At 43.3% G+C, this 27,808-nt stretch overlaps 1 protein-coding gene across 7 annotated transcripts in view; it reads left to right on the top strand.

Annotated features, from left to right (window-relative positions):
* The first annotated feature begins 21 nt into the window (after nucleotides 1–21).
* PXK (PX domain containing serine/threonine kinase like) overlaps nucleotides 22–27,808 on the top strand; it is a 31,294-nt gene continuing 3,507 nt past the window's right edge. For 2 of the 7 annotated variants that reach the window (XM_044451748.1, XM_044451747.1), the window contains exons 1-14: nucleotides 23–710; nucleotides 2,261–2,334; nucleotides 3,654–3,728; nucleotides 7,970–8,074; nucleotides 8,983–9,084; nucleotides 10,829–10,990; nucleotides 12,582–12,699; nucleotides 13,273–13,351; nucleotides 13,710–13,758; nucleotides 14,097–14,174; nucleotides 14,522–14,608; nucleotides 15,560–15,629; nucleotides 17,508–17,570; nucleotides 22,992–23,021. In XM_044451748.1, coding sequence (XP_044307683.1) covers nucleotides 656–710; nucleotides 2,261–2,334; nucleotides 3,654–3,728; nucleotides 7,970–8,074; nucleotides 8,983–9,084; nucleotides 10,829–10,990; nucleotides 12,582–12,699; nucleotides 13,273–13,351; nucleotides 13,710–13,758; nucleotides 14,097–14,174; nucleotides 14,522–14,608; nucleotides 15,560–15,629; nucleotides 17,508–17,570; nucleotides 22,992–23,008 — 1,134 coding nt within the window. In that variant the 5' untranslated portion in view covers nucleotides 23–655 and the 3' untranslated portion in view covers nucleotides 23,009–23,021. Of the gene's footprint in view, nucleotides 711–2,260; nucleotides 2,335–3,653; nucleotides 3,729–7,969; nucleotides 8,075–8,982; nucleotides 9,085–10,828; nucleotides 10,991–12,581; nucleotides 12,700–13,272; nucleotides 13,352–13,709; nucleotides 13,759–14,096; nucleotides 14,175–14,521; nucleotides 14,609–15,559; nucleotides 15,630–17,507; nucleotides 17,571–22,991; nucleotides 23,022–27,808 lie in introns of all 7 variants that reach the window. The other 5 variants (XM_044451749.1, XM_044451745.1, XM_044451743.1 and 2 more) reach the window with 5 other exon arrangements.

Raw genomic sequence — 27,808 nt, 5'->3', positions numbered from 1 at the left:
GTGGGGTAACCTGAGAATGGAATGTTGTTGTTAATGTTTGAATTTCCTGGTTTTTCTGTGCCTACTGTGCCTTTAGTGCTGATTCATAGGATATTTGTCTTTGTATAATGAAACTGTACCCTAGGCACATAGCTGTTTGTGTCTGCATGTGTGCATGCTTGCATACACCTGTATGCTAACAGATAGTTAATGAGTAGCAAATGTTCCAGACAAATAATGCAGAGTACCATCTGTGTGGTCTTGAATATGGAGTATTCCTGGACTGTTTGGTGCAATGTGTGAAACCAAAACCCTTGGTTGTTGAACGACAAGCAACCCAAAGTTTCAACACGTTTTTGGTGGGTTAAAATGCTAGGTTGTTTTCTCCTCAACCCCCTGAGTGCTGGGTTTGCACATCACATCAAATAAGCTGATGTACAGAAATGGCAAACATGAGAGAGGCTGTGCACTCGCATGGTTTAAAGAACCCATAAATTGGCATTGCCTGTGAACCAGGTCAATATAGACTCTTTCCTGTGTTGACTAGATTAGAAAAATAGTTTTGATGTCCTCTTAAATGTGTACTGTTTCCATGTAAAAACCTGACACTTGCTAATATGTCTAAAACAACCTTTCAAAAACTATCTCTGCAGAGTTTGCCTTACAGCATGTTTCAATGTTCTTTCGGTCGGAGCCAAAGTGGGAAGTGGTGGAACCATTAAAGGATATAGGTAAGAGTTGTGTTTGCTTGTTAAAGTTATTGTGCTACAAACCTCAGAGTTAGGCAATTAGTGTGCTGAGGTCTCAGAATTGAATTACATGGGATACCATTTATGCAATTACCAGTTTTGTGAATGACTTGTTAAAAAGAAGTAAGGAAATGTAAGCGGCCTGATTCTAGCTGGAGTCCTGATTGGTGGAGGGAGGGGGGCTTTAAACTTTTGTCTCCTTCTGTGGTCTGATTTGTAGTGAGGTTATGTTTCTTTCGAATACAAAAAGCAGATGTATGGCCCTGATCCAGATTGGTTCCCCGGCAGGGGATAAGAAGTTAATACTCTCTATTCCCCACCACCACTTCCTGACAGGATGGTGCCCTCCAAGCCTTCTATTTACTTTTAAAACTAACAATTCATGCAGTCTGGGAGATCTAATTTGGTCCTCAGACAGTGTTCTTTTCCAGTCCTGTCTCAAAGAGCCTTGTTAACTGGAAATGCCAGGGAATTAATCTGAGCCCTTTTCATACACCATGTTGCCTGCTGTTAAACTTTGACTCTTCAGTATTTCCAGTATATCTTAAATGAGCTGCTCTCCAGTTACGGGGTCACAACAGGTTCCCGGCTGGGTTACACAATCGGGACCCTTTATTTCTTTTACTGGACCAGTAGTGCATCACCGCTGTGGTGCAGTGCTGTAAGAGACAGGCTCCCTTCCCATACACCAGGGTGCAGAGAAGTGTTTGGAGGCCTCATTTCAGTGGTGGCGTCAATGGCATAAGGGGCAGGGCCTAAATATCAGAAATAGCAGCATGTTTTAATTTAAAGCATTTGCTGTCCAATATCTAAGCTTTAAGAGAAGCGATCTTTAGAATGGGAAAAAACTGCACAAATACCTAGAAGCCACCCAGTGAATGGTGGTTGAGGGAAAGGGGGTGGGACTGGGAGGGGAGGGGAGGGGGTGGGGCATTTTGGGGAACCCCAAAGGGCCAGATGGCTGATTTGGCTCCTAGACATGAAGCTCTGCACCTCTGCTATATGTCATGCTGCAATTCTACTAAAATACTTGAGCAGTGGAAAAATGGAAGTTGAAAAATTATTTTCATTATGAAAAATCATAATGAAAAATTATGAGCTCTAGATTTTATATGCTTGTATTTTCTGTTTTAGAAGGGGAAATAAGGCTGTAAAGGTAGAGTTAATTTGCAGCTTGGTTCCAGTCAAAACGTTTGGGAAGTGCTATCTTAACTCAACCTGTAAAACAAAGGATTAAGTTGTTAATTTTAAGGAAAGCTCCCATTCTTTGATATTAATACTACTACTGAAATCCACTTCTTGCTCATTAGGAAAACCAAAGGTAATGAGTGCATGTTTGGACACTGTTGAATGAACCTGAATGGGCACAGCTTGCCATGTAACTGCAGGAGTTCTGAGATCAGGCTGGGCACATTTTTGACAACCTGCTTCTAGGAATGTGGCTTGTATAGGGAATGAAAACTCTGCTCGGAGTTCTGCGGCAGTAAAAGACAAACTAGTGTTGCATTTGTGACTGTGGTTGTTCCTTTTAGGCTGGAGGATACGGAAGAAGTACTTCTTAATGAAGATCAAAAATCAACCAAAGGAACGGCTAATGTTAAGCTGGGCAAGTTCCATCTATATGCTTGTGTGTGGGGGTGCGCGCGTATGTTTCCTCTCCTCTTTCAGAATTGCCATTGTGGGTTAGCAACACCTGCCTTGGCTTCTTTCAGCCCAGGTTCTCTATAATAGCATTATTAGTAAACTCTGCCTACATTGTCTGAAGGGTTGATACTGCTGCGCTGTGAGGAGTGCCATCAACTTGTAGTGCAAGATGAGGTGGGATGGAGGCTCACACCATCAACCGTGCTTGCTTTGATCTCTGCAAGCCAGACAGTGGACAGTCCACTGAGCCCGAGGACCAAAACCAGGCTGGGAGTGCTATACAAAGCCATCCGAGCTTCTGTCTAAATTGCTGAAGCAGTTGGTGACCAAGGCCTTGAATACTTCAACCAGTAATTTGACACAAAATGATAAAAGTATTGTACTTTTATTTTTACACAAACATGCACACATACACCCTTGCACACACAGACAAATATCCTGATAACTGGATGGTCTTTAAAAGGAAACATGAGTGAGGTAGGAGATGAGAGGGAGAGATGAAGACATGATTGGCAAGACTTCATTGTGTTGCAGGGTGTGCTAGTGTATTTACATACGCCAGCTGCAAAAGCTGGCTGAGCTGGTGGAGTTGTAGGCGGGAGCTGGCTGGTTCCTTCTCCTTTTCCAGCAGCTGGCTCAGCCCATGCCAGGGGGGCGGAGAAGCTGGCTCCCTGATCTGAGCAAGCCCCGTACCAGCAGCCTAGTCCTGAATTCTGTAGGTGTCCCTTGGGGTGGGGAGGCCATATTCACACTAGATGGGGCTCATTTGGAGCCAGTTAGGATGTGTGTGGGTCAAAGCAGATGCCCTGCTCCCTTTCTGCACTTACTGGGTGCAGGGAGGAAGGGATCCCATGTCATCATGGCCTTTACTTTCCTATGTCTTGGGCAAATGGTAGGATCTGAAAGCATGGAGGAAGCAGTGGCACTGCTGGCATGATTCATTTTCTCGGAGCAGGGTGATCCAGTGGAAATTGGACAGCAGTTGATAGATGATGTTGTGCTCCTTGCCACTGTGTGCGTGAGAGTAAGAGAAACAAGATTTTCAGAAAATGCTGGGGTGAATGAAATGGTATTTCAATTCTTGAATGCCTCCTGTAAGCAGTTATGTAATCATTTCAACGTTTTATTTATTATGTTTTCAATCTGGCCAGTAAATGACATCATCTCAGCAAACTGCCAACAGGGAAAGAAGAGAATAAAATTGCCTCTAAAACCAAAAAAGCTAAGCATACAATGCATGTTTTTTGACATTTCTTATAACCTAGTAACTTGTATTTCCAGGCTGACCTTGGTCCTGATAAATACCTGTCTGACAAAGACCTTCAGTGTGCTGTGAAACTTCTTTCGTCTTGTTCCGTGAGTAGACTACTAAATTTTTAAGGCACTTTCATCAGTATGTTTTCATGTGCATAATACCTGACTTCATACAGATGGATAGTATGCTTTCAAACATTGACCTAGACGGCCATCCATGAATTGGGCCCTGATTCATGGGCATTTAGAGATGTGGATTCGCAGTTGTGGAGCTCCCTTCCCATTATGATTGGCTAAAGAGCTTCATTTGAGCACCTTCTGGAAATATTTTCAAAAAATTATACCTTGCAGTTCTGTGTGTGTTTATTCAGAAGTAAACCCCACTGTATTCCATAGGGTTTACTCACAAGTAAGTGCATAGAATCACAGCCACAGTTGTTTTCTTTAGAGTGAAATGTGGAGTTTAAAATAATATAGATTTTACTAATTCTTACATGTATTTTTCTGTGTTACATATTATTCTTTACTGCAACTCTTGTATTCTGGTAAAGTCTGGGTGTCCTGAGAATAAAAGACAATCTCCTGTAACAGTTGTTAGTATTATTATCTCCCTCCCTCCAAGCCTTGCAGTGTGTAGCTTTGAGACGTTCTCCCCACAACTCTTCTCCCAGAATATTGTGTTTCAGACGTGCTTGTTCAGTGTTAGGAGTGAAGATGTGTGTGCCACAGAGGGGATTGATGCATGATTGTGTGTGTGCAAGGCTGCAAAGAAGGGACCATGATGGAAAGCACATGCAGTAGATCTAGTGGAGAAGATGCATGAGGAGCTAACTTTGCAGAAACTTTCCACTATTGGTAGGAACTAATTTGCATGCACTATATAAAATCTCCATTTAAACAAATTGTGTGCCATGCTGGTTTTCCCCTGACCCATTTATGGAGCGTCCATATAGATACTTCCTTGTACTTCTTGAGGGACTGCATAGTCATTTACAGTGTTATTAAAACCCTCAAGAGCAATATTTCCTCCAGTGGTGCAAGCAAACAAATTTGACATTGCCACAAGTGTGCTGGCTTTAATGTTCATTTCTGAGCAAAACTAAAAGGGATAGCCTTTTAAATGTGACCACTCAGAAGAGCACAAATTGTCTAGAACACGCAACAATATTTTGGCCACCATCTCTCATCACATCCCCATAACTCTGAGCTGCGTTTGTTACAGAGCCTGCTTCCCAGGCATTTCAGTAATTATTTTTGAAGTATGATGTGCAGAGGTATGCATTGAACTGGACCTTGTAAAAGAGTGCTCCCCCCATGAAGGGCTTAACCTAGCTTTACTGAGGCTTCTTTGACTTTCATTGCAGAAGGGAAAAATGCCCGTTCTACAGTTTTTTCCCCAGGGTTCTGTACTTCTCTGCCTTTCTATGTATTTTATGAACTGACTGCAAGGTGGTACGGTGCTACAGCTGCAGTATAGCAGGGTTTCTTCTTTTCACAAGGCTTCCAGTTTCCCATGGTTTAAAACTTAATATCAGATTTTCCTTGCTTTAATGAACACACACACACACACACACACACACACACACACCCCATGGCCCTGCAGGGTGACAGTATTGTGAAAAGAGCCTGCAAACTTCTGTGAGTGAGGAATCACAAGCACACAGCAAAATGCCTTGTGTAGAGAAGCTGAGTGTCTTTTGTGTTTTGCAAACCTTGCTCAGTTAGTGAGGTGCAAGGGATTCCTGCTTCATTTCATGGACTGCCACTCCGGGGAGTGGGTGGTAGGGAAACCTAAAAGGCAATGACATTACATTGTACATTTTTGATTATTAAATGTTGGGTGGAGGGGGTTGGGAAGACAGAAGACATAAAGAATATGTTTTCAGAGCAGCCCCAAGATGACTCTTGTCCTGTCCAGTTTAGCCTCAGTAGGGTGGCTAAACAGGCCTACAAACCAAATCCAGCTCTCCTGGAGTCTTCATCCAATTGTTTGGGGTTTTCCAGAAAGATTTGCTGCTTGTAAACTGATTGTTTGGTGGTTCCTCCATTCTTATACAGTATTTTCCTCACATTTTGCTTGAAATGCCTTTATAACTAAGGCTTAGTTATGGGCAGTTAAGAACCTTGAGCTACAATATGATGGCATGTTTTGTATCCTGGGCCCCTCCTTTTTGGGGCATCACTTTGTTTGCTTTGGGCTGTGTACAGCAGAATGTGACTGAGAGCTTTTTCAGAAAGTGGTTCCCACCCCAGATTTCGGCCCTTTGCCCAAGTCCAGCTCTCAACTAAGAGTGAAAACCTTCTCCAGCATGATGCCCTCCAGGTGTTTGAACTGCAACTTCCATGAACTTTGGCCAGCTTGGCCAAGAATCAGGCATGGCAGAAGGACACCTGGTTGGACAGCCTGAGGCAGGAGGTTTTTGATGTGGCATGACTAGTCTAGCTGGGTTAATGGTAGTAATTTGACATATTCATAATGAAGAATGGCCACATTTAATTTACATTTTGTAAGGAAAGATGTGAGGAATGGGAGCTGATGATTAACATTAAGCAGCTATAAAGATTGGCACAGATGTCCCTGTGAGGAAGGGCAGATTTAAGTTGAGTTGGGAAACAAGGAATATACACTACCTGTTTCAAAATATGTGTCCACAACTCCTTAATGTGTTTGGACAACAAATCTTGATTTGTTTGGACAACTCAGAATGGAGAAATTCACATACCTCATGTTTAGACCTTCTGTCACTTGTGAAACTTTTGCCAGCTTAAACACTCTTACTTTGAATCTAGTTTTCCTGACATATATAAGAATGGTTGCTTTAAATGCCTTAAACCAGAGTCAGCCCATCCATAGAACTGACCCAGGTGATTGCCATGGGTGGCCAAGGGTTCAGGAGCACCTGTTTGGCTGGGTAACTGTTTTGGAGGCAGAGGGTGCTTCAGGATGGTCAGCACCTAGGTCAGCAGCCTGAGGACACTGTGCAGCTATTCCATTCATTTATCTCCTTCACAGAACTTGTGCAGTAAGAAAAAGGATGAAAAAAGGGTGGGGAAACATGGGGATATGGCAAGGTGATCTCCTGCCTCCATAAAATTCTGTGAATGAGGCCAGATGATGTTTTCTTAAAGAGCCAGTGGGGTTAAGTGGTCAAGAGTGCAGGGCTGGGCTCAGGCGATCTGGTTTCTAGTCCTTGCTCAGCCAGCCAGAGCAACCTACCTCATAGGGTTGTGGCTGTGAGAGATTGAGAACAGCAGGAGAATGATGTAAGCTACTTGTGAGTTTTTCAAAAAGAAAAAAAGGAGGAGAACAAATCTAATAAATATTACATAAAATACTGTGTGGCAATACAGAGAATCAGTGTGTGCCTACTCCAATTCTGAGCAGGTCTTAACCAGACAGCATCCCACTAGTTTTCAGGCACAAAAATGAGAGCCTGCTAATTTTGGTTGTAAAATGTTTGTCATTTCTTTTAAAAAGAAAATGAGGGTGGGAAAATTATATTGTGGTCAATTCTTGATCATATTATTGTCTACTTTGAATATATCAAAACATAATGGTATGAATATATCTCTTAATTGTCCACAGGCTGCAGAAAACCTTGGAGGCAAAGTAGACATGGCTGCTTTAACTTGGTAGAGCAAATTAGACAACAGTAAATGTGTGGATTCCTCCAAGAGTGTCATTTGTGGTTCTCTCTCTTCCCTCTATATCAGTTTTCCAGAACCTGATGCCCTCCAGATGTTTTGAACATCAGCTCCCATCAGCCCTTGCTAGCATGGCCAGTGGTCAAGAATGCTGGGAGTTGTAATTCAAGCTATCTGAAAGGCTCCTGGCTGGAGAGTCTGGTATGCATAATGCCTAGGAAATCTATCCTTGCGTCCTGACATTATTTTGCTGTTCCCCATTTCCTGTTCTGCCCCATTGGGTACCACTGCTATGACACCACTACATTAGGTAAGCAATTCTTTGGTGGTGTTTAGGGTTACCCAAACCTTAGACGCTTACCCAAACAGTCTACTTTGGCCCAAATGATGCTTCTCTTGGCCTCTTCCTTTTGCCACTTCCAAACTCCCACTTGATTTAAATGTGAATTGAAAGGGTCTCTGCTTTAGCCCAGGGGATAAAGTTCCTTTATTTTTAATCAACACATGCAATTAGAGTACCTAGGACTTTTGCTAATACATTGAGTGGAATATGGGGTTTAATGAAACCTACGTAACCTGGGCAGTGATTCTATGCACACCTCCTTCAGAGGAAGCCTAGAGCACTCTGGGGTTGGGTGTCTGTGAGTAAATATGTATAGGATATAGCTGTTAATAAACTGTTTTCTTTCTTTTGACAGCATCCTTATATTTACAAAGTCACTTTTGCAACAGCCAACGAATCTTCTGCACTAGTAATTAGGCCTTTCAATGAAAAAGGAACACTAAAAGATCTGATATATAAGGTAGGGTGAGTATGCTCTTGAGGCATAATGTTTTGGGTATACATAGGAACATGGAATTGAGCATGCATTTTATGGGGACAGCATGTTTTTATGTCTGCAGCATTTGATCATTTAAAAAGAAACTTATATTAATAACTGGAGAGCCAGTGGGGTAAAGTGGTTAGAGTGTTGAACCTGGACTTGGGGGTCTAGTTCCCTCAGCCATGAATCTCATTTGGTGACTTTTGGCAAATTACTGATTCAACCTAATGTGCCTTATAGGGTTGTTGTAATGATAAAAGAGAAAGGAGGAGAACCTTGTGTTGTTCAAAAAAGAGCAGGCAATAAATGTAATATGATGGTTATAATAATATAATTAAGTTGTTGATTATATGTGTATTGTTTTAAATGGGTAAACCATTTACAAAAACTGGAGAAGGTGAACACTTAAAAAGCCCTTAAAAAGTTCCAACCCTTTTCAGAGTTAGAGCAGCTTCATCAGGGACAGTCTTACAAATCCAGATTCTTGGAACAGTGTAGGAAAGATAGGCACATCTTTGGAAGCTGGCCTTGCCTTTTCATAATTTGGGCTTGTAAGATTGCCCTGCTGAAAGAACTCTTTAACATTTCATCCTGTTTTGGTGCTTCCATTCAGGTTTTTTAAGAACCCAATAAGGGGCATTCCGCCCCTTCTCCCTTCCACAAGCATGAGTGCTTCTTCTAAGACGATGCTTAGCATAGCCCTCTCATTTAAAAACAAAGTTATATGTGTATTTTTGCCTCAGGGTTCACTTTATTCATATGCAGATATAATCACTTAGTCCAAAACTTAAATGATTAGTCAGCTACAATTTCTTAAATCAGGTGGCACCCGTATGGTATCGTCTGCATTGTTTGACATTAATATAACAGCAGTTTCTTTTTTTAAGGCAAAACCAAAAGATCAATTTCTGAAGAAGTACTGCAACCCTAAGAAAATTCAGGGTCTTGAACTCCAGCAAATTAAAATGTTTGGCAGACAAATACTAGAGGTAAAGGTTTTGTAATCTAACATACATTTATAGTTAAGATGGAAAATTCATTCCAAGATAAGATTTATCGGTACAGCAACTAAAGGGGTATCCAAAGTCCAAGTTAATTGCAGTGTTCTTCTGTACATGCTAAACATGTTACATTGGAATACAAAATCTAAAAAAACCCTTCCAGAGAAAATTCAGGAGTAGTGCCCTCATATGTGTGGGTAGAGAAGTATCATAGTTTGATATCTTTCCTGCAAAATATATCCCAAGTTGGAAAAAAAAAAGATTGCTGTTGAGCAATAGTTCTTTGTGGTTTCTGTGCATCACACATATGGGCTCTGCACCTGTGTGGACTCTACTATCTGAAAGCTTTTCCTGGCTAAACTTGTTCTGATGGGAGTATATGCATATGTACATGTAATCCAGTGATTTTCCCCTGTTCTTTTCCAACCACTGTTTTGGGTGCCTCAAGGTATTTCCTGGCACTTCTACGATTTGTATTACCTTGTAGATTTTTATCTAATCTTTTACGGATCTATCATCTCTCTTTTTCCACTTGCTTCATTTTTTCAACCTTTCTGAAAACCCATTTTTTCCCCTACCTTTGCTCCAAAGCAGAAAACCCTCCTATCGGCCTCTCTTTTTATAGATTTTTCTTCACTATCTCCCTCTCTTTCTCCCCATCCTCCGATGGCTGTCAAAGCAGCCTTGAGGAGATGTGTCCACTGTAAGAGCTCAGTGGGCAGACACTTGCTGTGCTGCTTTAGTCTGGGTGAGGACCGCTGTGTGGACTTCTGGTCACACTGCCAGGCATTCATGTGACAGGCTCAGAGGAACCGAGCAGGTTGGCTCAAATCGGAAATGTGGAGCCGCGCCCTCATGGCTGTTGAGTCCATCAGGGCAAGCAACAAATGCATTCTTCACCAACGTTCTTTTTTGGAAGTGGTAGTAAATCCAAATCCACACTTACCTGAAATGTACTTGATATGTGATGTAGCCAAATGAAGTGGTACAAAATGCTGATGCGCATCCTGTAGGATGGATGTGGCTTGATGAAATGTTGACCTAGTCTGCAGTTGCTGTATAAGAAGGCAAAATCAGGGTTAGGAATAATAAGCATGTCATTGAAAATTAAATTGTCAATATCATACAGTCCTTATATGTATCTATGGCGTGACCACACTTATTTATTTAATTGATAAACCGCACCTATGGCCTTACTTGTAATAGTGTATACAGGTCTGGATAGTATAGAATTGGAAAAACTGCCCAAAAAAAGACAGCTAAAATGATCGAAGGACTGGAGCAACTTCCCTGTGATGAAAGGTTGTAATGTCTGGGACTGTTTAGTCTCATAATCCATGGTCATCCCACAAAGCTGGTCAAGTATGAGATTTAGGACAAATCAAAAGAAGTCATAGTGCATGGTTAGAGTAGGGAACGTGCTTCCATAAGATGCAGTAATGGCCACCAGTTCCCATAGCTTTAAAGAGAATAAGGCTATCATCTTAGCCCTGATGTCTGAGAGCAACCTCCAGCATGAGAGGCAGTATGCCATGTAGGTCAGCTGCTGGAAAACATGATCGGAAAGGTGCTACGTCAGTCATGTCCCTCTGAGTTTCCCACAGCTGGTTGGTCACTGTGTGAACAGAACACTGGAACAGATGGATCCAGCATGGTGGTTCTTACTTTCTTTTCTTACCAGGGTTGTTCATTTTCTCAGTCACTCTAAATCGCTCCCTTTTTGCTCTCCTAGGTCTTAAAGTTCTTGCATGAGAGAGGATTTCCATATGGCCATCTTCATGCATCCAATGTGATGTTGGATGGAGATACGTGCAGGTTACTGGACTTAGAAAATTCATTGCTGGGACTTCCATCCTTCTACCGGTCGTATTTTACACAGTTCCGTAAAATTAATGTACGTTGGGCAAATACTTTCTGCATGGGAATTCACTATGTGGTGATCACACATTAAACTGTGGGTGCTTTGGGCTTGCTCAACTGACTGAAGTACTGACAGAAAGATGGGAGGTGAGGGTTTGTGATCCTTGAGAAAGGTTAACACTGTTACAACACGAAACCTATCTGATTGTAGCTTCACCTTCTTGGTAGTCCTGACCATTCTGACATGTTTTAATTGCATGGAACTGTTGTAAGGAGTCTTGCTGAACACATCGTGCTGTGCTGTTTAAAAACATTTCCATAATGTGCTTTAACCATGAGTGTAAAACATAGACAAAGGCAGCACTTTATGTCTATTCCTGAGCAGAATCCCTCAAATTTTTGAATCCCTTACACTGAAAGCTACTTTGAAGTAAATTCTGTTGCACTCAACAGGTCTTACTTCCAGGTAAGTATGTACAGGATTGTAGCCTTTTTTACATTTAAATTTTATTTCCACATCATGTTCATGAAAACAATAATATATATGTACACTAAGGGTAAGGGCCTGCAGGTGGCGCGGTGGTTTAAACTGCTGTGCTGCTGGGCTGGTTGATCGAGAGGTCGCCGGTTCAAATCTGCACAACGGGGTGAGTTCCCGTTGCTCTGTCCCAGCTTCTGCCAACCTTGCAGTTCGAAAGCATGCACATGCAAGTAGATGAAAAGGTACCACTTTGGTGAGCAGGTAACAGCGTTCCACATGACCGTGGAGACTGTCTGCGGACAAACAGTGGCTCCTTCGGCTAGGAAACGGAGATGAGCACCGCCCCCTAGAGTCAGGCATGACTGGACTTAATCTCAAGGGGAAACCTTTAGCTTTTACCTTTACACTAAGGGTATGATCTGGAGTCTCCTGACATTGTCTGGGGCCATAGGATTATTCAGAGTCCCAGTGCCAAGGTCCCCTGATGCAGAGCTGGGACCTTGAATCTGGACCCTCTGCCCTACCCCTTGCAGCAGGTGCAGAAGGAACCAGACATTAACCTTGGGGAGGGTTAAAGGAGTGGCTGGGGGCAGGGAGGGGAGAATGCTGGGGTCTGCCCCTTCCTCCTTTCCTCCCTCTCCAGAACACTTGATCTAGGAAGCCAAAATTGCCCCTGCTATGCTTTATGCCCTGCACTAGATGGACATAAGCCTTCATGTCTGCCTCAAGGGTGGGTGACATAGAACAGTGCTGTCCATTACTTACCAATCTATGACATCAGATTATCGTAGTAACCACTCAACCAAATATACCCAAATTTTATTACGTATATGCATTTGTCGTAGTTAAATGAAAACTAGGATAAATAGGACAAAGCATCAAATACTACTTACCTTTGCACTAGTAATTTAAGTGGGTGAAGAAAGGGTATATATTAATTTCTATACCATAATTATTTTTCTAGTATATTTTCTAGTATATTTTAGAATAAAACTCTAAACCTATAACAAGCTAGAAATTAGTAGTTGCTCACTGTACAGCATTTAGCACCTTTTTGGAATATTCTGTGAGTAAACATTAATAGGATTCTGTGACAAATATTCTAGCAAACTTGATTTTTGAAAAAACCCCTCTTCATTTGCAGACTTTAGAAGGTGTTGACGTGCATTGCTTTGGTCACTTGCTATATGAAATGACTTATGGGAGACCGCCAGACTCTGTTCCTGTAGACAGTTTCCCTCCAGCACCATCCACATCTGTAGGTCAGTATGCACTTGAAGCAACAATTCAGTCTCGTTCAGAAAGAAACTTGTATTATTGGTGGGGTTTTTTTATCCAGCTGTAAGGCTCATCCACACACAGCCTATAGCCTTTTTTCCTACTGATTTGAGTGGTCCAATATCTCTACTGCTAAAAGCAGGGATTAAGTGAACTGGTCTTCCATATTTCTGAGTCTTCTCCAGGCAGTCTCTAATTCTTGCTAGGAATCTGTGATTTGTACATTTTGCGATAGTTTAAAAAATGAACTTCTAATGCCCAAGATTCCTGAAAGATGGGATAGCAAAAATCTTTCACTGTGTTCCTTGTGTTGCCTTTTTTTGAGCAATGTTTCTTGTAAAAAGTGGCCTGCTCCCAGGATATCCAAAAGCATTTCTAAGAGACACGCACAGCTCTTACTGAGCATTTTCCTCTGCCCTTCTTCCTGCTAGCATACCATCCTTTGTCCTCCAGTCAAGGCAAAGCAGATACTACAAGATCTTCCTCCTTGTGGTGGTAGTGCTCCCTTGAACGTAATTTCTCCATTTCTCTCTCCCTCCCCTCAATCCCCTCTTTAGTGACTGTACTGGAATCCATTCTTTCTCCTGAAGCCATGAAGAATGGCATGCCAACTGTTTCCCGGCTTCTGCAAATGCCGTAAGTCCTTGGTGGCAGAGTGACGCTGTCTCTTTGTTCACAGTTCTTAGAGCTGGCTTTGGTTTCCATGACCGTGCAGGCCATCTAAGGTTCTACTGCAGCTATGTCCTGTGTAAGTGGCTGCTTGAACTGCGCCCTCACTGGTTGAGAGTCACATGGCATCTCACCCAGTTGTATTAATTTTGGTGATGCCATTACCTACCTGGGTTGAACTTGATGTCTCATCCAAATAGCCTACCAGATGTAGCTGCAGAACAGTTAAAATGAAAGGGGAACTCTTATCTCAAGAGCAGATAATGCACAGTGTAAAAGAGGACTAGATGTGGTTTTGAAAGTGTCTTTTCTGTTTCTTCCTCAGGCTGTTCAGTGATGTCCTTTTAACAAATTCAGAAAAAACACAGTTTAAGGTACAGTTGACTGACACTGTTTGACAACTTGTTTGTGATAGGATTTCAACTGTTTTTCAGTCTGATCCCAGTTAAGTCCTTTGCACAGCTTTATAGCCTGAAAACATGCTGGGTCTGTTCTTTGGAGATAGAGATGGCACCCATAACCTGCCTTGGAAAGTAATTTTAGTATGCTACCTATACCAGTTAAAATAGATTGGGTTGGCACTTGGAAATGAGTGAGCCTCCTTCTGGGGTTCCCAAGCCCCATCAGATTTTTAGAGGATATTTGCTTGAAATCCAACATGGGATGATTAGATTCAGTAGTGATGCTATAAAATTTTTCTTTCACTCCTCAGATTCCCACCAAGTTAAAAGAAGCACTGAAGACTGCCAAAGAAAGCATAGAGAAAAGACTAGCGGAAGAGCAGAAACTGGTAATTTTTCAGTTTACCCTTTAGTTGGGCTGACAGTGCCTCAGTCAAGTTTATGGTGTGCTTCAGAAATACTGTTCAGAAATAATGAGCACAGGATAGCATATCAGAACCATAGCCTGTTAATGCAGTTGGAGAGGCCTGGGTTCAAGGAAACAGTGATGGTAGCATGTGATTGACAGTTCTCCAGTATAGAGGAAGTCATTAAAGAAGAGGGAACACACATGCTCTACGGGAAGAAGAGCACCAAAACAGGCTTAAATTACATCTTCAGGAAATGTTTTTTCTTTTAAACATATAATCATAATCGTAATTTGAAAGTAAGTCGTATCGTTTACTCTCCTTAAAAGATTCATCATCACAGAAGGCTGACAAGAGCTCAGTCTCATCATGGATCAGAGGAAGAGAAGAAAAGGAGGAAGATCTTGGCACGAAAAGTAAGCATCATTGCAATACAAGCTGAATAAAATCTGTTGCTAAAACTTGTTTCCATTGGCCTAAATCCAGCATAATGTTAGCAGACAGAATCGTGCCAGCAGAGCTCTGCTGCTTTTCCCTGTTGTGCAAGAACTAGCAGAGCACTTTGTAAACTGATGATCTGCAAGCAGTTGTGTAACAGGAACTTTAGTTGGATTCTTGCCTTGGGCATAGTTTGGTACTTGGTTTCTGTTAGTGGAATGTCATTTGTGCTAACAGAATCATGCCAATGGATGCAACCTATTATAGTCATTTACTGAGTATCTGAGTGAGTGGTTGCCTGTTTTACTTATTGCTCATCACAGTTGTATGCCACTGTTGGACCAAGGAATTCTTCCTTCTGAAGGCTGTTTCCTGCAGGAATGGAAAAACCAAAAGCAGTCATCTCCGATCCAGTGTTCTCTAGATGGTTTGGATGACAACTCCCAGCATTCATGACCATGAGCCATGTTGGCTGGGGATCCTGGGAGTCCGTCCCAAACATTTAGGGGGCACCAGATTGCAGAACTCTGTTCTCAACGGGTGAAGGAAAGGTTCTCAACAAAGGGAGCCATCTTTCTTTTCCATCTGCATGAAGAGGCTATCAGAAGAGCATTCCTAGCTAATAGATGACGGGAAGATTTGGAATCCAGGTCTCATGATTTTGAAACTGACGTTATGCTGCAACAGTAGTGGTGAACACTAGCTGCAGTTAAACACTGAGGCTGGAACTTGTGCTGTTCAGAAAGGAAGCAACCATGGCAATCGACAGCATTGTATAAGCACACTTGGTCCCTTAAGTCAGAATTTGGGCACTGTACTAATTCTAATAGGGATAGGGAATGTAAAATGTCAGGTCCTTTGGAAAATGAGGGGAAGGATATGAAGCAGCAGCTAACTGTTTCTTCTCTGTCTGGGTTTGATGCCTATAGAAGTCTAAACGCTCAGCCTTTGAGAGTGGAGAAGAACAAACAATGAAATACAGCAACTCCAACAATTCAGGTAACTATAGTAGGACAAAAGTTTCTGTTGTGACATGTGGCACTGGAGTAAGGTTTTTGTCCTGGTGTTCCAGATCCCTCTGAAACACTGAGGAAAACTGTTCCCACTCTTGTCTAAAGGTTGTCAAATATCAAGCAGTGAACTTCTCAGGCTTTCTCCAAGAGAGTGATTGAGGTGTTTAGGATTTTGTTGGTAGTTTTTTTGCTTGTGGGAGTGACGATTGGTGCTGACCTGCCCTGATCAAAGCAGTCCACCAGCACCATCCAGACAGTTGCTTTCTTCTCAGTGTAAATTTGATGAGTTCTCAGAGACCAGCAGCTCTAATAATGAATGTCACAGCTGTTTGATGCAAAATTTCACCTCTGCTCATAGCAGCTGATCTGGGCCTTGTCCCTGTGTGGGCGAGCACCACCCACCACTTATCTTTCTGCTGTTACATTTCACTATTTAAAAAAAATCATTAGGCTCATGCATCTCCCATCATGCCTAGTTTGACCCTTGTGTTTTTGCTATTGCCGTTTCTTACTGTAATCAATAATTCAGTTCTTTGCAGCCCTTTTGGTGGTATTATTTAGTCTTCCTCTTGGCTGTTGATTTGGCAAAACCCACCTGCAAGTCTCTCACTCTTTAGCTGAGGGTACAATCAGCAAAGTATCTTGCTGGAACGCTACTCTGCCTTGGGCGTGTTTATGCTGGTTTGCCATTCATCAGCGTACTCTGTGATGGCCCCGGTCTCATGGATACAGTTAGCCTGGGGGGAATCACGCAGAACAGCGCTGTCCTTGTGCCAGCTGCACTTCTTTGATGCTTGTTTTCATTTTTGCCTCATGGCCCTTTATCTTAGTCTTCAGCTTAGATAACAGACAAATTACATAATGTTAAATGAATGCTTGTATTTACCGTGTATGAAGAAACTGAGATAAAAGTTTAATTGGTATGTATCATTTCAACCCTTGACATCTGAAGGAGTTAACCATAAAAGGAAAATGAATGCATTTTACTGCATGCTTGTGCCTGAGTGGCATTCTGGCCAACTGGCAATTAATATGAAAGTGAAAACGAAACCAGATTCTCTGTATATGGAAAGGCAGCATTGAACTTGGTGGCATCTGACCAGGGAATAACTGGACAACGTGCAGATGCCCCTTGATGGAGGTTGACACAGAGATGGGGGTGGTGGAATGTTGGTAGCCCCGAGGCCGATTGCCTTGATTGCCTGGGGGCTTCTAACTGGGTGAATAGGAGAAGCTGTGGAGTGCCTGACTGGAGAGTTGCCTGAGGAGGTGTTTCCATGAGAGGCTGGGGGACCTGGAGGAGACATCAGCCAAGAGGAGAGGGATTGTCTGGTGGTGAAAGAAGATCCTCATTGCTTAGGGATAGGGAAGGTTTCTCCCAATATACAGGTCCACACTCCAAGATCCAACTTTTCCACATCATGACTGTTTTAAAAAGCAAATTCAAAAGAGCAGGTGCAAGGACAATGAAGATCAGGGCTATGGCAGTGTGGAAGGGGAACTTAACCCCCTCCCTCCCTGACAACCCAGTCCCTTCCCTCAAAATTACTAGTTTGCATTGGAACAGAAACTTCTAAGTTTTTCTCTCAATGTATTAAAACACTTTGCGTGGGGGAAGCATTTTCATTGGGACTATAGCCAAGAAGGAAAGAGATAAACTCACCCCCTCCCAACTGTGATTCTGATTTTGCATGTTCCCTTCAGTACCTCCCATTTTTTTCAGTCATACCAATTTTGTTTAACTTTGGCCTGCAGCCCACTTCTGGTTGTTCTTTCAGGACTTGCTGTTTTTTCAGCAAGTCTGCTGTTAAGTAGGAATTTTGAGGCTGGACCTTTTCAGCAACTGTGCATGTTTCTTATTCAGCAGGTTCTGGGGCAAGTTCACCCCTGACATCGCCTTCCTCCCCTGTTCCACCTTCTACAACAGGTGAGTTCAGAGTTCACCCTCCTGCCAGCCTATTTCTGTCTTGGTTTCATTGCTAAGCAGTAGGGAGGCAATCTTTGTACTTATAAGAGGCAAATGGTTTGTGTCTTAAAAACTACCTTGATGGCCTTTTGCTTTTACTGCATAATTGTATAAAGAGTTCTGGTTCTGGGTTTCTTTTTGATAACACAGGAAATTGTTTCAGCCCTCTTGACATGAGTGGAGCTGACTGGAGCCAGGGGTCAGACTAGATGGCCCGGGAGACCCCTTCTGATTCGCTCTGTTTCTGTGTTTCTGTGTTTACAAATTTCTACATTAATACTTGATAAGACTTGACTTCATAGTTTTCACTACTTTCCCTCTGCTTTCCTCTTCTTAATAGCCCAGGGGGGCTGTATGGGGTTCACCAAACAGCATTGGCAGTACTTAACACAGCCTGGACTCTGTCCAGGCTGCTTGCCCTTGTCATTCATGAATGTCTTCGTAGGCACTCAAATTAATAGTTCTCCTGTGTCAGTGGTGCAAACAGCTGTTCTTTGGCATGCCACTGAAGGATCACTATGGAAAAGCATTGGTTCAGGGAAGGATTTTCAGCAAGGGGAAAGGGACTGAAGCAATTCCATCTCATAGTGGAAACAGGTGACTGTAGATCAGCTGTTGCATAATATGGCAGTTAGGAGAACGAGCTATGAGTCTTTGGTTCCAATCTCATATCAGTCATGGAAACACCAAGATGTCTTCATGCAGATCTCTCTTTGTGCAAAATCAATGTGGGGATAATAGTGTTAAAAAGATTACACAGCAAAGCACTCTGAAGCTTCTGAAGCTTTCTCTGTAAAATGCTACATCTCGGCATATTTTAGGTATGCGAGCCCCCAGGTTCCATCTATAGACGTGCCAGGACATGCCTGCAGGTGAAGGTCTCTTCTGTTTCAGTAATGATGTTAAATGTTACCTTGAAAACAAGCACTGTCTGGCAAAGAAGCCCAGCCCATACCGATCTCGGGAAGATGGCCACTCGCTGTGCAGGTAGATAAGCATTTAAAGTGAGGGTGTGCTTCTCACTCCACTGTGTTGCTTCGCTGTTTTTCTATCCAACATTAGGATTTTAGATGACATCTATATTATGGAAGAGGCAGGGAGTGCCGCCTGAGCATGTCCTTGCCCTGCCGTTATCCCATACAGATACTTGATGCAAAGTGAGCAGCATGGTGGTGTTGCTTGGCCCTGACCCCTTTGGATGTTTTTCCAGGGCACCAAGGCTGACTTGCCCTCCTCAGGGACTGGTCCGGTGTCTTGTCAGTGCAATGCGCTAGAAAAGGTGCACAGCTGAAGAAAAGAACTAATGCTGCAGCTGCATAAGGAGCCTCCAAAGCATGACAGTGTTCATCCCTGGCACTTAATCTCCTGTCTTCCCGGCCTCCTGCTCACTTACTATACCCTCCCCATTTTCTGGAAGGGGGAACCTTTGGTGGGACACGATAGACGCATCCTCTGGCCACTGGATCCTCAGACTATGGCCCGCAGCCCAGATCCAGCCCACCATGCCCATTTAACTGGCCTGCCATAGAGGTTTTGGACTTGCCGCATGCGGTGAGACGCCGGCTTGCTTGCAAGGAGATTGTTTTCTCCGAGCGAGTCCAAAATGATCTCCTTGCAAGCAAGCAGGTGCTTTGCCCCGGCTTGCTCACAAGGAGTTTATTTTGGACTCGCTCGCAGAAAATGATCTCTGTGCACGTCCCCCCCCCCCCAGCCTGCGCCCCCCTGCCTGCACTGCCCTGGTGGCTTGCACTGCCAGCACCTTTCAGCTGGCCCCCTGTTCAAAAAGTTTGAGGACCCCTGCTCTAGCCACTGGGGTCCACCATCAGGCTCATCTTTGTGCTGAGCAGAATGTCAAAGCCAGCCAGGAAAGCCAGAGCTAAGTGCTGGTCAGTGAAGTCAGTCTGTGATGAGGGGTAAACCAACTCCTAGTTAATGCCTGCTGCGTCGTTTTTGAACTGTGATGCATTTTAGCAGGAGCAGCCCTTGCTCTCAAAAGAGGGCAGCACCTTCTGCAAACGGTGCCTCTATCAGTTCACAGCGTGTTTCAGGAGAGATGCTGAAGTAAGTGAGGGCTAAAAGAGGTAGCGTGGCACAGCAGTTAGAGCGCTGGACTGGGCTTTGGGAGAGCTGAAGGCAAACCTCCGTGCAGCTGCGATGCCTGCTGGGTGACTTCGGGCCAGGCAGGGACTCACAGCTTAACCTACCTGAGAGACTGCAGGGTTGTTGTGAGGATGAAAGGGAGAAGAGGATGACCATGGCAGCTGCTTCGGGTTCCTTGCAGGAGCAAAGAAGCTGGGATATAACGGTAATAATGGTGTTATGACAACAAACTACATACTAGGATAAATGCATAGCATGCAGCAGACTCTCATTTTTCAACCACAGTGCAAGTGTAGGTGGGCCCCCAAATTTCTTGGGGAACACTGTATATGAATAAAGAAAGCTTAAACAGCCCAACTTTGTGCAAGATTAATATCTATTAATACTGATATGATGCAAATGTTTATTTTTGTTTCCTTGGCACAAATTCATTGAGTAGAGCTGATACTGAGAGTGGCCTAGACCAGTGGCTTTAAACCTTTTTACAGCTGGGGACCAGCAAAAATAGGAAAAAATTTTCAGGGACTGCTGAGGCAGGAATAAAAAGCATTATACACATAATATAGTATTTTTGTATTAGTTTTTAAATATATAACAAAAATGAAAATTCTCTAAAATAACCAGAGACTGAACTGTAAAAACGCTAATAAAAGAATAAAATGTTGAAATTGAATGTAATCTAATACAGCTGAAATTTTTAGAGAGCAATATTTAATTCAAATAATGCTAGTGTGAAATCTGGTGTTGCTTCTTTTGAAGAATACTTGATAAAATTTACAATAGCAAAATATACAATCCACATATTTTCATCCAGCAACACCCTGAAATGGCCTTAGACCAGAGTGCATTTCCAACATCACCAAACATGGATAGTGATGCATGTGTGTGCACGTTGCTTTACAAACTTAGCATTCTGTGGTGTGATAACTCTTAATAAATACAGTTAAATCATGTAAAATTTTAGTTGGCTTACATTCTCTCTGCATCTTGTTGCACACTTGACTTTCTTTGTGTCTTGCTCCCAAAGCAAACAGAGAATTTGTTCAAGTGGCATTGGGAAAAAAACAAACACCGAGTAGAAAGGGACTCTGGAAAACATGGGAAGCTGTCTCTTGTCTGCCGTGTGGCAGCTGTAATGACTGTTGCGGTGGAGACAGGATTTCTGCTCCCATCAATTTGATTGCTCAAAGTTGTACCTCAAAAAGGATAATAAGAACCACATCAAACAAAATCTCCCTTCCTACCTTTGCAAAGTTGTTTGTTCTGTTCTGGCTCTTTTTTGCCTTCTGTAATCTTCCCTGGGTCTTAGGAATGAGAACAGCTAGAAGTGCAATTCATGCACTATTTCTCAGATACTCCTATTGCAGAAAGGCTACAGTGTTATGTTCTCTCCCAGTAGAGGATATTATAGATGGGATATTATACATACTCCTATCTTATTATTGATACATTCTGACCTAGCTGGATGTGAACTCGTGTATGCCTACGGATGCTACTTGCATGATGTCCAGCCTGACCTTCAAGCCATGGGCAGCCCCAGGCCAGTGCTCCCCATAGTGCCGGTTGGCTGTTGGAGGTGGCAGGCAGATGAGTGGCCCTGGAAAAGCTGACACCATTAACCGTATAGATGCCCAAACATTTAATCTTTGGCCAGCCGTTGTCTTCCCAATAAGAAACAGGCCTCATCAGGATGCTCTCTGAGAGCACAATGCGAACCTAGAGTCTTTTGTATAGCATTTGGAATTAGCTGGAAATACCTCTTTGTCTCGGTCAGTTACCTTTGCTTGGAAGTCACTTATTCTCCATCCTCAGGGCAGATTCTGTACAGCTGGGTTGTATTCCTTTCCCAGGATGAACTGGGAAACAAGCCTGCTGTAGCCAGCCTACCTCTCTCTTCTGATCATCTGTTTTTTTAGAAGACTAGACACGTCTTCTCACCCAGTTAGGACCATACCACTTCATAATGCGAGGTGGCATTTAAACATTGCATTTTCCTATGTATATTATGAGTTGGTACAGTCCTGAACAGAGAAACAGTATTAATACAACCATAATGGGATTTAAGGGTGGCTGTTTTACAGCTTAGATTATCATGTCTTGCAATGTTGTCTTAATCAAGCCTTGCTCGTTGAAATAATCTTTTCCAAATAAGCACGATTGCAACAGATAACACCAGCAGTTTGCCATTTCTTACAGATCCATCCTATGCATGTCTGCTCAGGTGTCTTGTGTTCTTGTAAACTTCCCAGAATATGGAAACTATTGGGTGGTATAGAAATTCAGTAAATAAAGATGCCCCACTGTGTTCTGCTAGGCTCACTCCCTAGTAAATGTGCTTGGGAGTGAAGCCTCAGAGAGACTCCTCTGCCAGAAAGCATGGTGGCCAAGGGGCAAGTCAGGAAATAACAAGACCAGGGGGAGTGTCAGTGCCTTTGGCCAGCCGACCACTCTCTTCCAGCAGCAGCAGAATTCACCTGTGTTGATGTAGGAGCATCAGACTCACAGCAGGAGAGGCTGCGTGTTTTTGTAGATGCTTCTATCTTTGGGAAGAGATCAGTGGATTTTGAACAACTATTAAAGGCTGCCTGTCCTTAGACAGCAGTGACTGAACTCTGACCAAAAGTACCTTGATAGAAACTCCTCCCACCCACAATAACTGAAGTTTGTGAGTCTGTAGTTTGCATGCAGAAGCCCCAGGTTGGCGCTCGCGCGCGCGCGCTCGCGCGCTCTCTCTCTCTCTCTCTCTCTCTCTCTCTCTCTCTCTCTCTCTCTCTCATTTTTATACCACCCAGTCGCCAGTGATGGACAGCTTTTGTCTGAGACTTTGGATAGTTGCCAGAACAGCTTCCTATGTTCACTGCAATCCTTTTAAAGGGATGGAATATTTTTGTGTGTGATGAAGGCTGTATTGTAGCCTTCATCCAGTCTGGTGCTCTGCAGACTTATTGGACTGCAACTCCCATCATCCCTGCCCATGACGGTTGGGGGTGATGGGATTGTAGTTCAGTACACATCTGGAGGGCATGAGCTTGGGCAAGGCGAGGTTCTTGTATGTGGCGCAATCTGGATGTTTGTGTCTGCAGATAATATATTCTGGGCCATAGAACAGCATAGCTTCAGGCTGGTTTGTCTGACCATTGTGTTCATAACTGTGCCCAATTACTAATGTCTGTGTCTCTCTTCCCTTTCCTGTTGTTGAATGCTCCTCCTTTAACATCAAAATAATGACTGTTGTGCTCTTTTTTCCTGCCTTTCTCTCTTTCTTTCTGCTGTCTTCAATAGAACACGCACCATTTTGAACGTGAATTCTTGGTAAAGTAATTTGATGTTGATGTCCCTCTCTTTAAAGATATTCAGAGTGTGGAAAGGACTTAGAAATTATTTTGGTGAAAGGCATTTATTCACAAATTATTTTGATGAGATGTGATTTTTAAAACATATATTGCTGCTGCCAAGCACTTTTCACCCCAACTTTCACAATGAACCAGAGTTGGATCTATCATTACTAAAGATTATCTATTCTAGAAAGTGTTGTTTTGTGAAAAAGCATTTCAGTCATCCCCTTTCTGGCTTTCTCTAACTCCTTCAGAAGGAGTAAGGTTGTCAACTGATTGAGACCTTGGACCAGTCACTATTTTCTAGGGGTGGGCAGAAAGTAAATATCTATATGTTTTGAACTACAATGCCCAACATTCCTGACAATTTGCCATGCTGGTAGGTGTTCGTGTGAGTTGAAGTCCAAAACATCTGAAAATCTACCTTAGCCACTCTGGTCTCAGCTTAGCCCATGGCACAGGAATCTTGTTATAACATGTTTGTGTTTGCCACTCTGCCTCAGGTATAGAAAGCCTATGGATGCTCAGACATTGCTGGATTCCAGCTACCATCAGCCCCAACCAGTAGGGCCAAAGGTCAGGCATGATGGGACTGCCTGTCCAGCATCATCTGGAGAGCCAGATGTTTCCATCCCAACTCTTTGGAAAATGTTTGAAATAGAATCATAACCTTTTCCTGCCCCTTAATAGTGTCTTTAAAAGCTTGGTTAAAGGGCCTATTCACTTTCCCTCAGCCACCAAATTCACATAGGTAGGCTGAGGGCTCTCATGTTTGTGCTGCCTTCCACTGCTGGGGATGTTTCTTACTGGCTAGAAGGAAGTGTGTATCGCACACATTCTGATTTTGGGGGTGAACCAGGAAAGGAGTGTTCTGTTGCAAGAATTTTAATGGCTGCCTATCTCTTCCCTCCTCGTATTTACCGCCCCTGCATATAATCAAGGTAAGCAGATGCTGTATTACAGTAACATTCCAGAGCAAAAATGCTTTAAAGCACAAACCTATTCGTCTTTAGACAGAAAAAAATTCTACAGCTCCCAGCATTCCCCAGTCAGTTGCACTGGGGATAGAGATGGAAAAACACACACTGCTGTTGGTTTCATTTGAATATGGTTCACTTCATTTGCCTGCAATTCATATATTGCTGGATAAGAAGGCATGTTGTTCCACCCCTAAAGCAAAATGTGTGCTAATATTTGCAAACAAACTGGATGCGGAAGAAGTATTTAAGCTCTAGTCATACTGGAAGTGAAATGTGAGAGCTGCATAGTATGCTCTTCTATTTTAACCTCATCAGTTATTCAAAGCCATATTTTAATAGGCAGTTTAACACAGTTGGACTAGATCAGTGGTGGGCAGCATGCTGCCTGTGTGTACCATTGCACTTCCAGGCGCCTTTCTTAGTGTCCGCTTAAGACTTTCTGCTTTCTCCAAATTTTATTTTAAAAATATTTTATATTTTCTTTACTTGTAACTGGAATAGCTTCTAAGTGATGGGGGACATTTATTTATTTATACATACGCCACTATTGTGCCATAGCATCTCTAGGCGGCTCACACTCAAACAATTAAAACCATTATAAAACTACAACAGCCAACGACTCCTAATGAACATAATAAATCCAATAAATAAACTACATCGTTTAAAACACAAATAAAATACAAATAGAGGTTTAGTGGCATCCAATATTAACATGTTTTTTTTAAAGGTAGGTCTTCAGCTGGAACCGAAAAGAGTATAAAGAAGCTGCCAGGCGAACCTTCTGAGGGAGAGCATTCCAGATGTGGGGAGCAGCAGCAAAGGCCCTCTTCCTCACTGCCATCCCTCTCACATCCCTAAGGGATGGCTTATTCAGGAGGGCCCCTGCATAGATCTCAAGGGCTGGGTAGACATATATGGGCACAGGTGTTCCTTAAGGTGCTCGGGGCCTGAGCTGTTTATGGCTTTATATCTCAACACAAGCACCTTGAATTGACCCAGGACACAAGTAGTAACCAGTAGCTCTTTCTGTATAGGTGTTATATGGGCTGTTCTAGGTGTTCCTGTCACTGACCAAGCAGCTCAGTTCTGTACCTCTTGTAACTTCCGGACGGCCTTCAAAAGCAGTCCCACGTACAGCACATTACAACAATCTATTCTGGATGTTACCAGAGTGTGGGTAACTATTTGCATGCTCTGTCAGTCCAGGTAGGGGCGAGGTTGATAAATCCGCTGCAGTTGGGAGAAAAGCACCCCTGGCCACCAAGTTCACTGGTATTCCCGGGGCAAATCCAGGTCCAGGAGCACCCCCAGACTGTGGACCCTGTCTCTTAGGGTGCATGATATGATACAAACATGATAATAAGCATCTTCTAACCAGTGATATCTGCAACTGTGTGTGTGCATCTTTGTGTTGAGCAGAATGGACAAAGGCAATAGGGGAAAGCCAGAAGCCAACCTGAGAGCTGCTGGCATCTTATTTGCCTAGTCAGGTTGTTTGCACTTTGGGACTAGACATGCCCAGTCATGGTAGCTGCTTAATGGTTCTGCCCAGGACTGTTTCTCAGATTTTCAGATATGCCCACAGGCCAAAAGATGGCCTACCTCTGATCCAGTTTGAGTTGACTGAAGCTTGTAGTTTTACTGATTAGTGTCTACTTTTGGCTGTACTGAACCGGTGCCTTGCCGAGGTTATTTATTTATTTTTCAATTTATATCCTGCCTTTTTCCTACAAAGGGCTCAAGGCAGCTTACATCATTCTGCTCCTCCATCTTATCCCCACAACAACAGCCCTGTGAGGTAGGTTGGGCTGAGAGTCTGTGACTGGCCCAAAGCCACCCAGTTGGCTCCATGGCTGAGCAGGGACTAGAACCCAGGTCATCTGAGTCCCAGTCCCAGGCTCTTAACCACCACACCACACTGGCTCTCCAGTGTGGCTCTCCAGTGTGCTCTCCACTGTCTCCATTACACTGGTAATGGGCTGGATGAGGGCCAATAAACTGAACCTCAGTCCAGATAAGATGAAAGTCCTGTTGGTGGGCAGTGCGGGTCTCCAGGCAGGTGATTTTGACCCAGTTCTGGACGGGGTAGCACTCCCTCTAAAGGACAGGGTCTGTAGCTTGGGGGTACTCCTTGACCCAGAGCTGTCACTGGAATCCCAGGTGGTGGCGGTGGCAAGGAGTGCTTACCTACAGCTTCGGCTGCTTCACCAGCTGCACCCTTACCTGGACAAGCACTTCCTAGCAACAGTGATTCATGCTCTGGTAACTTCCCGCTTGGGTTACTGCAGCGCTCTACATGAGGCTGCCCTTGAAAACAGTCCGGATACTCCAGCTGGTACAGAGCAGAGCTGCCAGGCTGCTGATGGGGGACCGGCTGTTACTCTCACATAACACCAGTCCTCTATCAGCTCCACTGGCTCCCAGTTGAAGTCCGGGCCCAATTCAAGGTGCTGGTTTTAACCTATAAAGCCCTGAACGGCTTGAGACCAGGATACCTGAAGGAGTGCCACTTTCCCTACATGCCCTCGCACCTCTTAAGCTCTGCGGGAGAGGCTCTGCTCCGGGAGCCCTCTTTAAAGGAGATAAAAAGAACAACTACCCAGAGCACGGCCTTCTCTGCGGTGGCACCCAGGTTATGGAATGCGCTCCCTGGAGAGGTGTGCTTGGCACTGAGTCTATATTCTTTTCAGCACCAGGTTAAAACCTTTTTAATGGCTACTTTAAAAATTATTTTTATCATTAACAGACGCTTTTTTGTTTTTATATAAATTTACTGTATTTGTTACTGTTTTATTGTTTTAATTCTACGTTGTAAGCCGTCCCGAGATGTCGAGGCATGTGGGGATGGCATGTAAAAGTTTTAAATAAATAAATAAATAAATACTTTAAAAAAATTCTAATGATGCAGTTGGGCAAACCATTAGTTTGAGGGAATTCACTTGAAGAAGCCTGCCATTCCTTCTTTGCAAACCAAAATTATTTTTCAAGTGAAATGGTGCTTCATGAAAAGAAGGCTAGTAACAAGCTGCATATTTTACAACTTGAGCAATTGGTCTGTTCACACGAGCAGTGTTTAATGAATGAGGAAATATGTATAAAATTCCAGCAACCAATTTTAAGCAGGAATTTTAATAATTAAAAAAGGTTAATTGTTAGTATTGTATACTTCATGGGGTAGGGCATTTTTGCTGCGGAGCTCCCCCTCTGCAAGAGGCCTTTTTAAAAGGCAGATGTGGAGGTGTGTGTTCCTGTGCAAAGAGGGGGAGAGTGCACCCTCCAAAGAGAGGAAGGAATATCACTGATTGTGATATTATGGGTGCTTTTGAAACTGGGGCAGCAGCACTCTGCAGAGAACTCACTAATGAAATGGCCACATTAGCCACGGCTAGACCCAGCAAACAGAAAGCTAATGGGCAACTGGAGGGAAGTTTCCATTAACAGACACAGCTAACTGGAGGAATATTTGGCCCCCCTCCCTTCCCCCAGTTGACTTTTATTTGTTATCTAGGACATTCAGGACTAGTCTCCAGCTGGAAAAGTTGGAATAAAAAGTGTGCTGAGTCAAGTGACCCCCAACATGTAAAAGCACAAGAGCTGTATCTAGTGACTGCTGGGGATGCTAATGCATAGTTCTAAGGGCAGAACACATACTTTCATGACATCACTGGGATTTTGATCTGTGCTATCACTTTAGTTGCTGTTGATATAATTTTGCACTGAACTCTGGCCCATTTTTCTTTTCAGCTTTTGTCCACAGCATCTTACAGCTAACCTTACATTCCTA

The sequence above is a fragment of the Varanus komodoensis genome, unplaced genomic scaffold, assembly GCF_004798865.1.
Source record: "Varanus komodoensis strain SLA01 unplaced genomic scaffold, ASM479886v1 scaffold6_4, whole genome shotgun sequence".
Taxonomy (NCBI): domain Eukaryota; kingdom Metazoa; phylum Chordata; class Lepidosauria; order Squamata; family Varanidae; genus Varanus; species Varanus komodoensis.
Note: the sequence above shows the minus strand (reverse complement) of the source record. Positions and strands in the feature narration are given on the sequence as shown.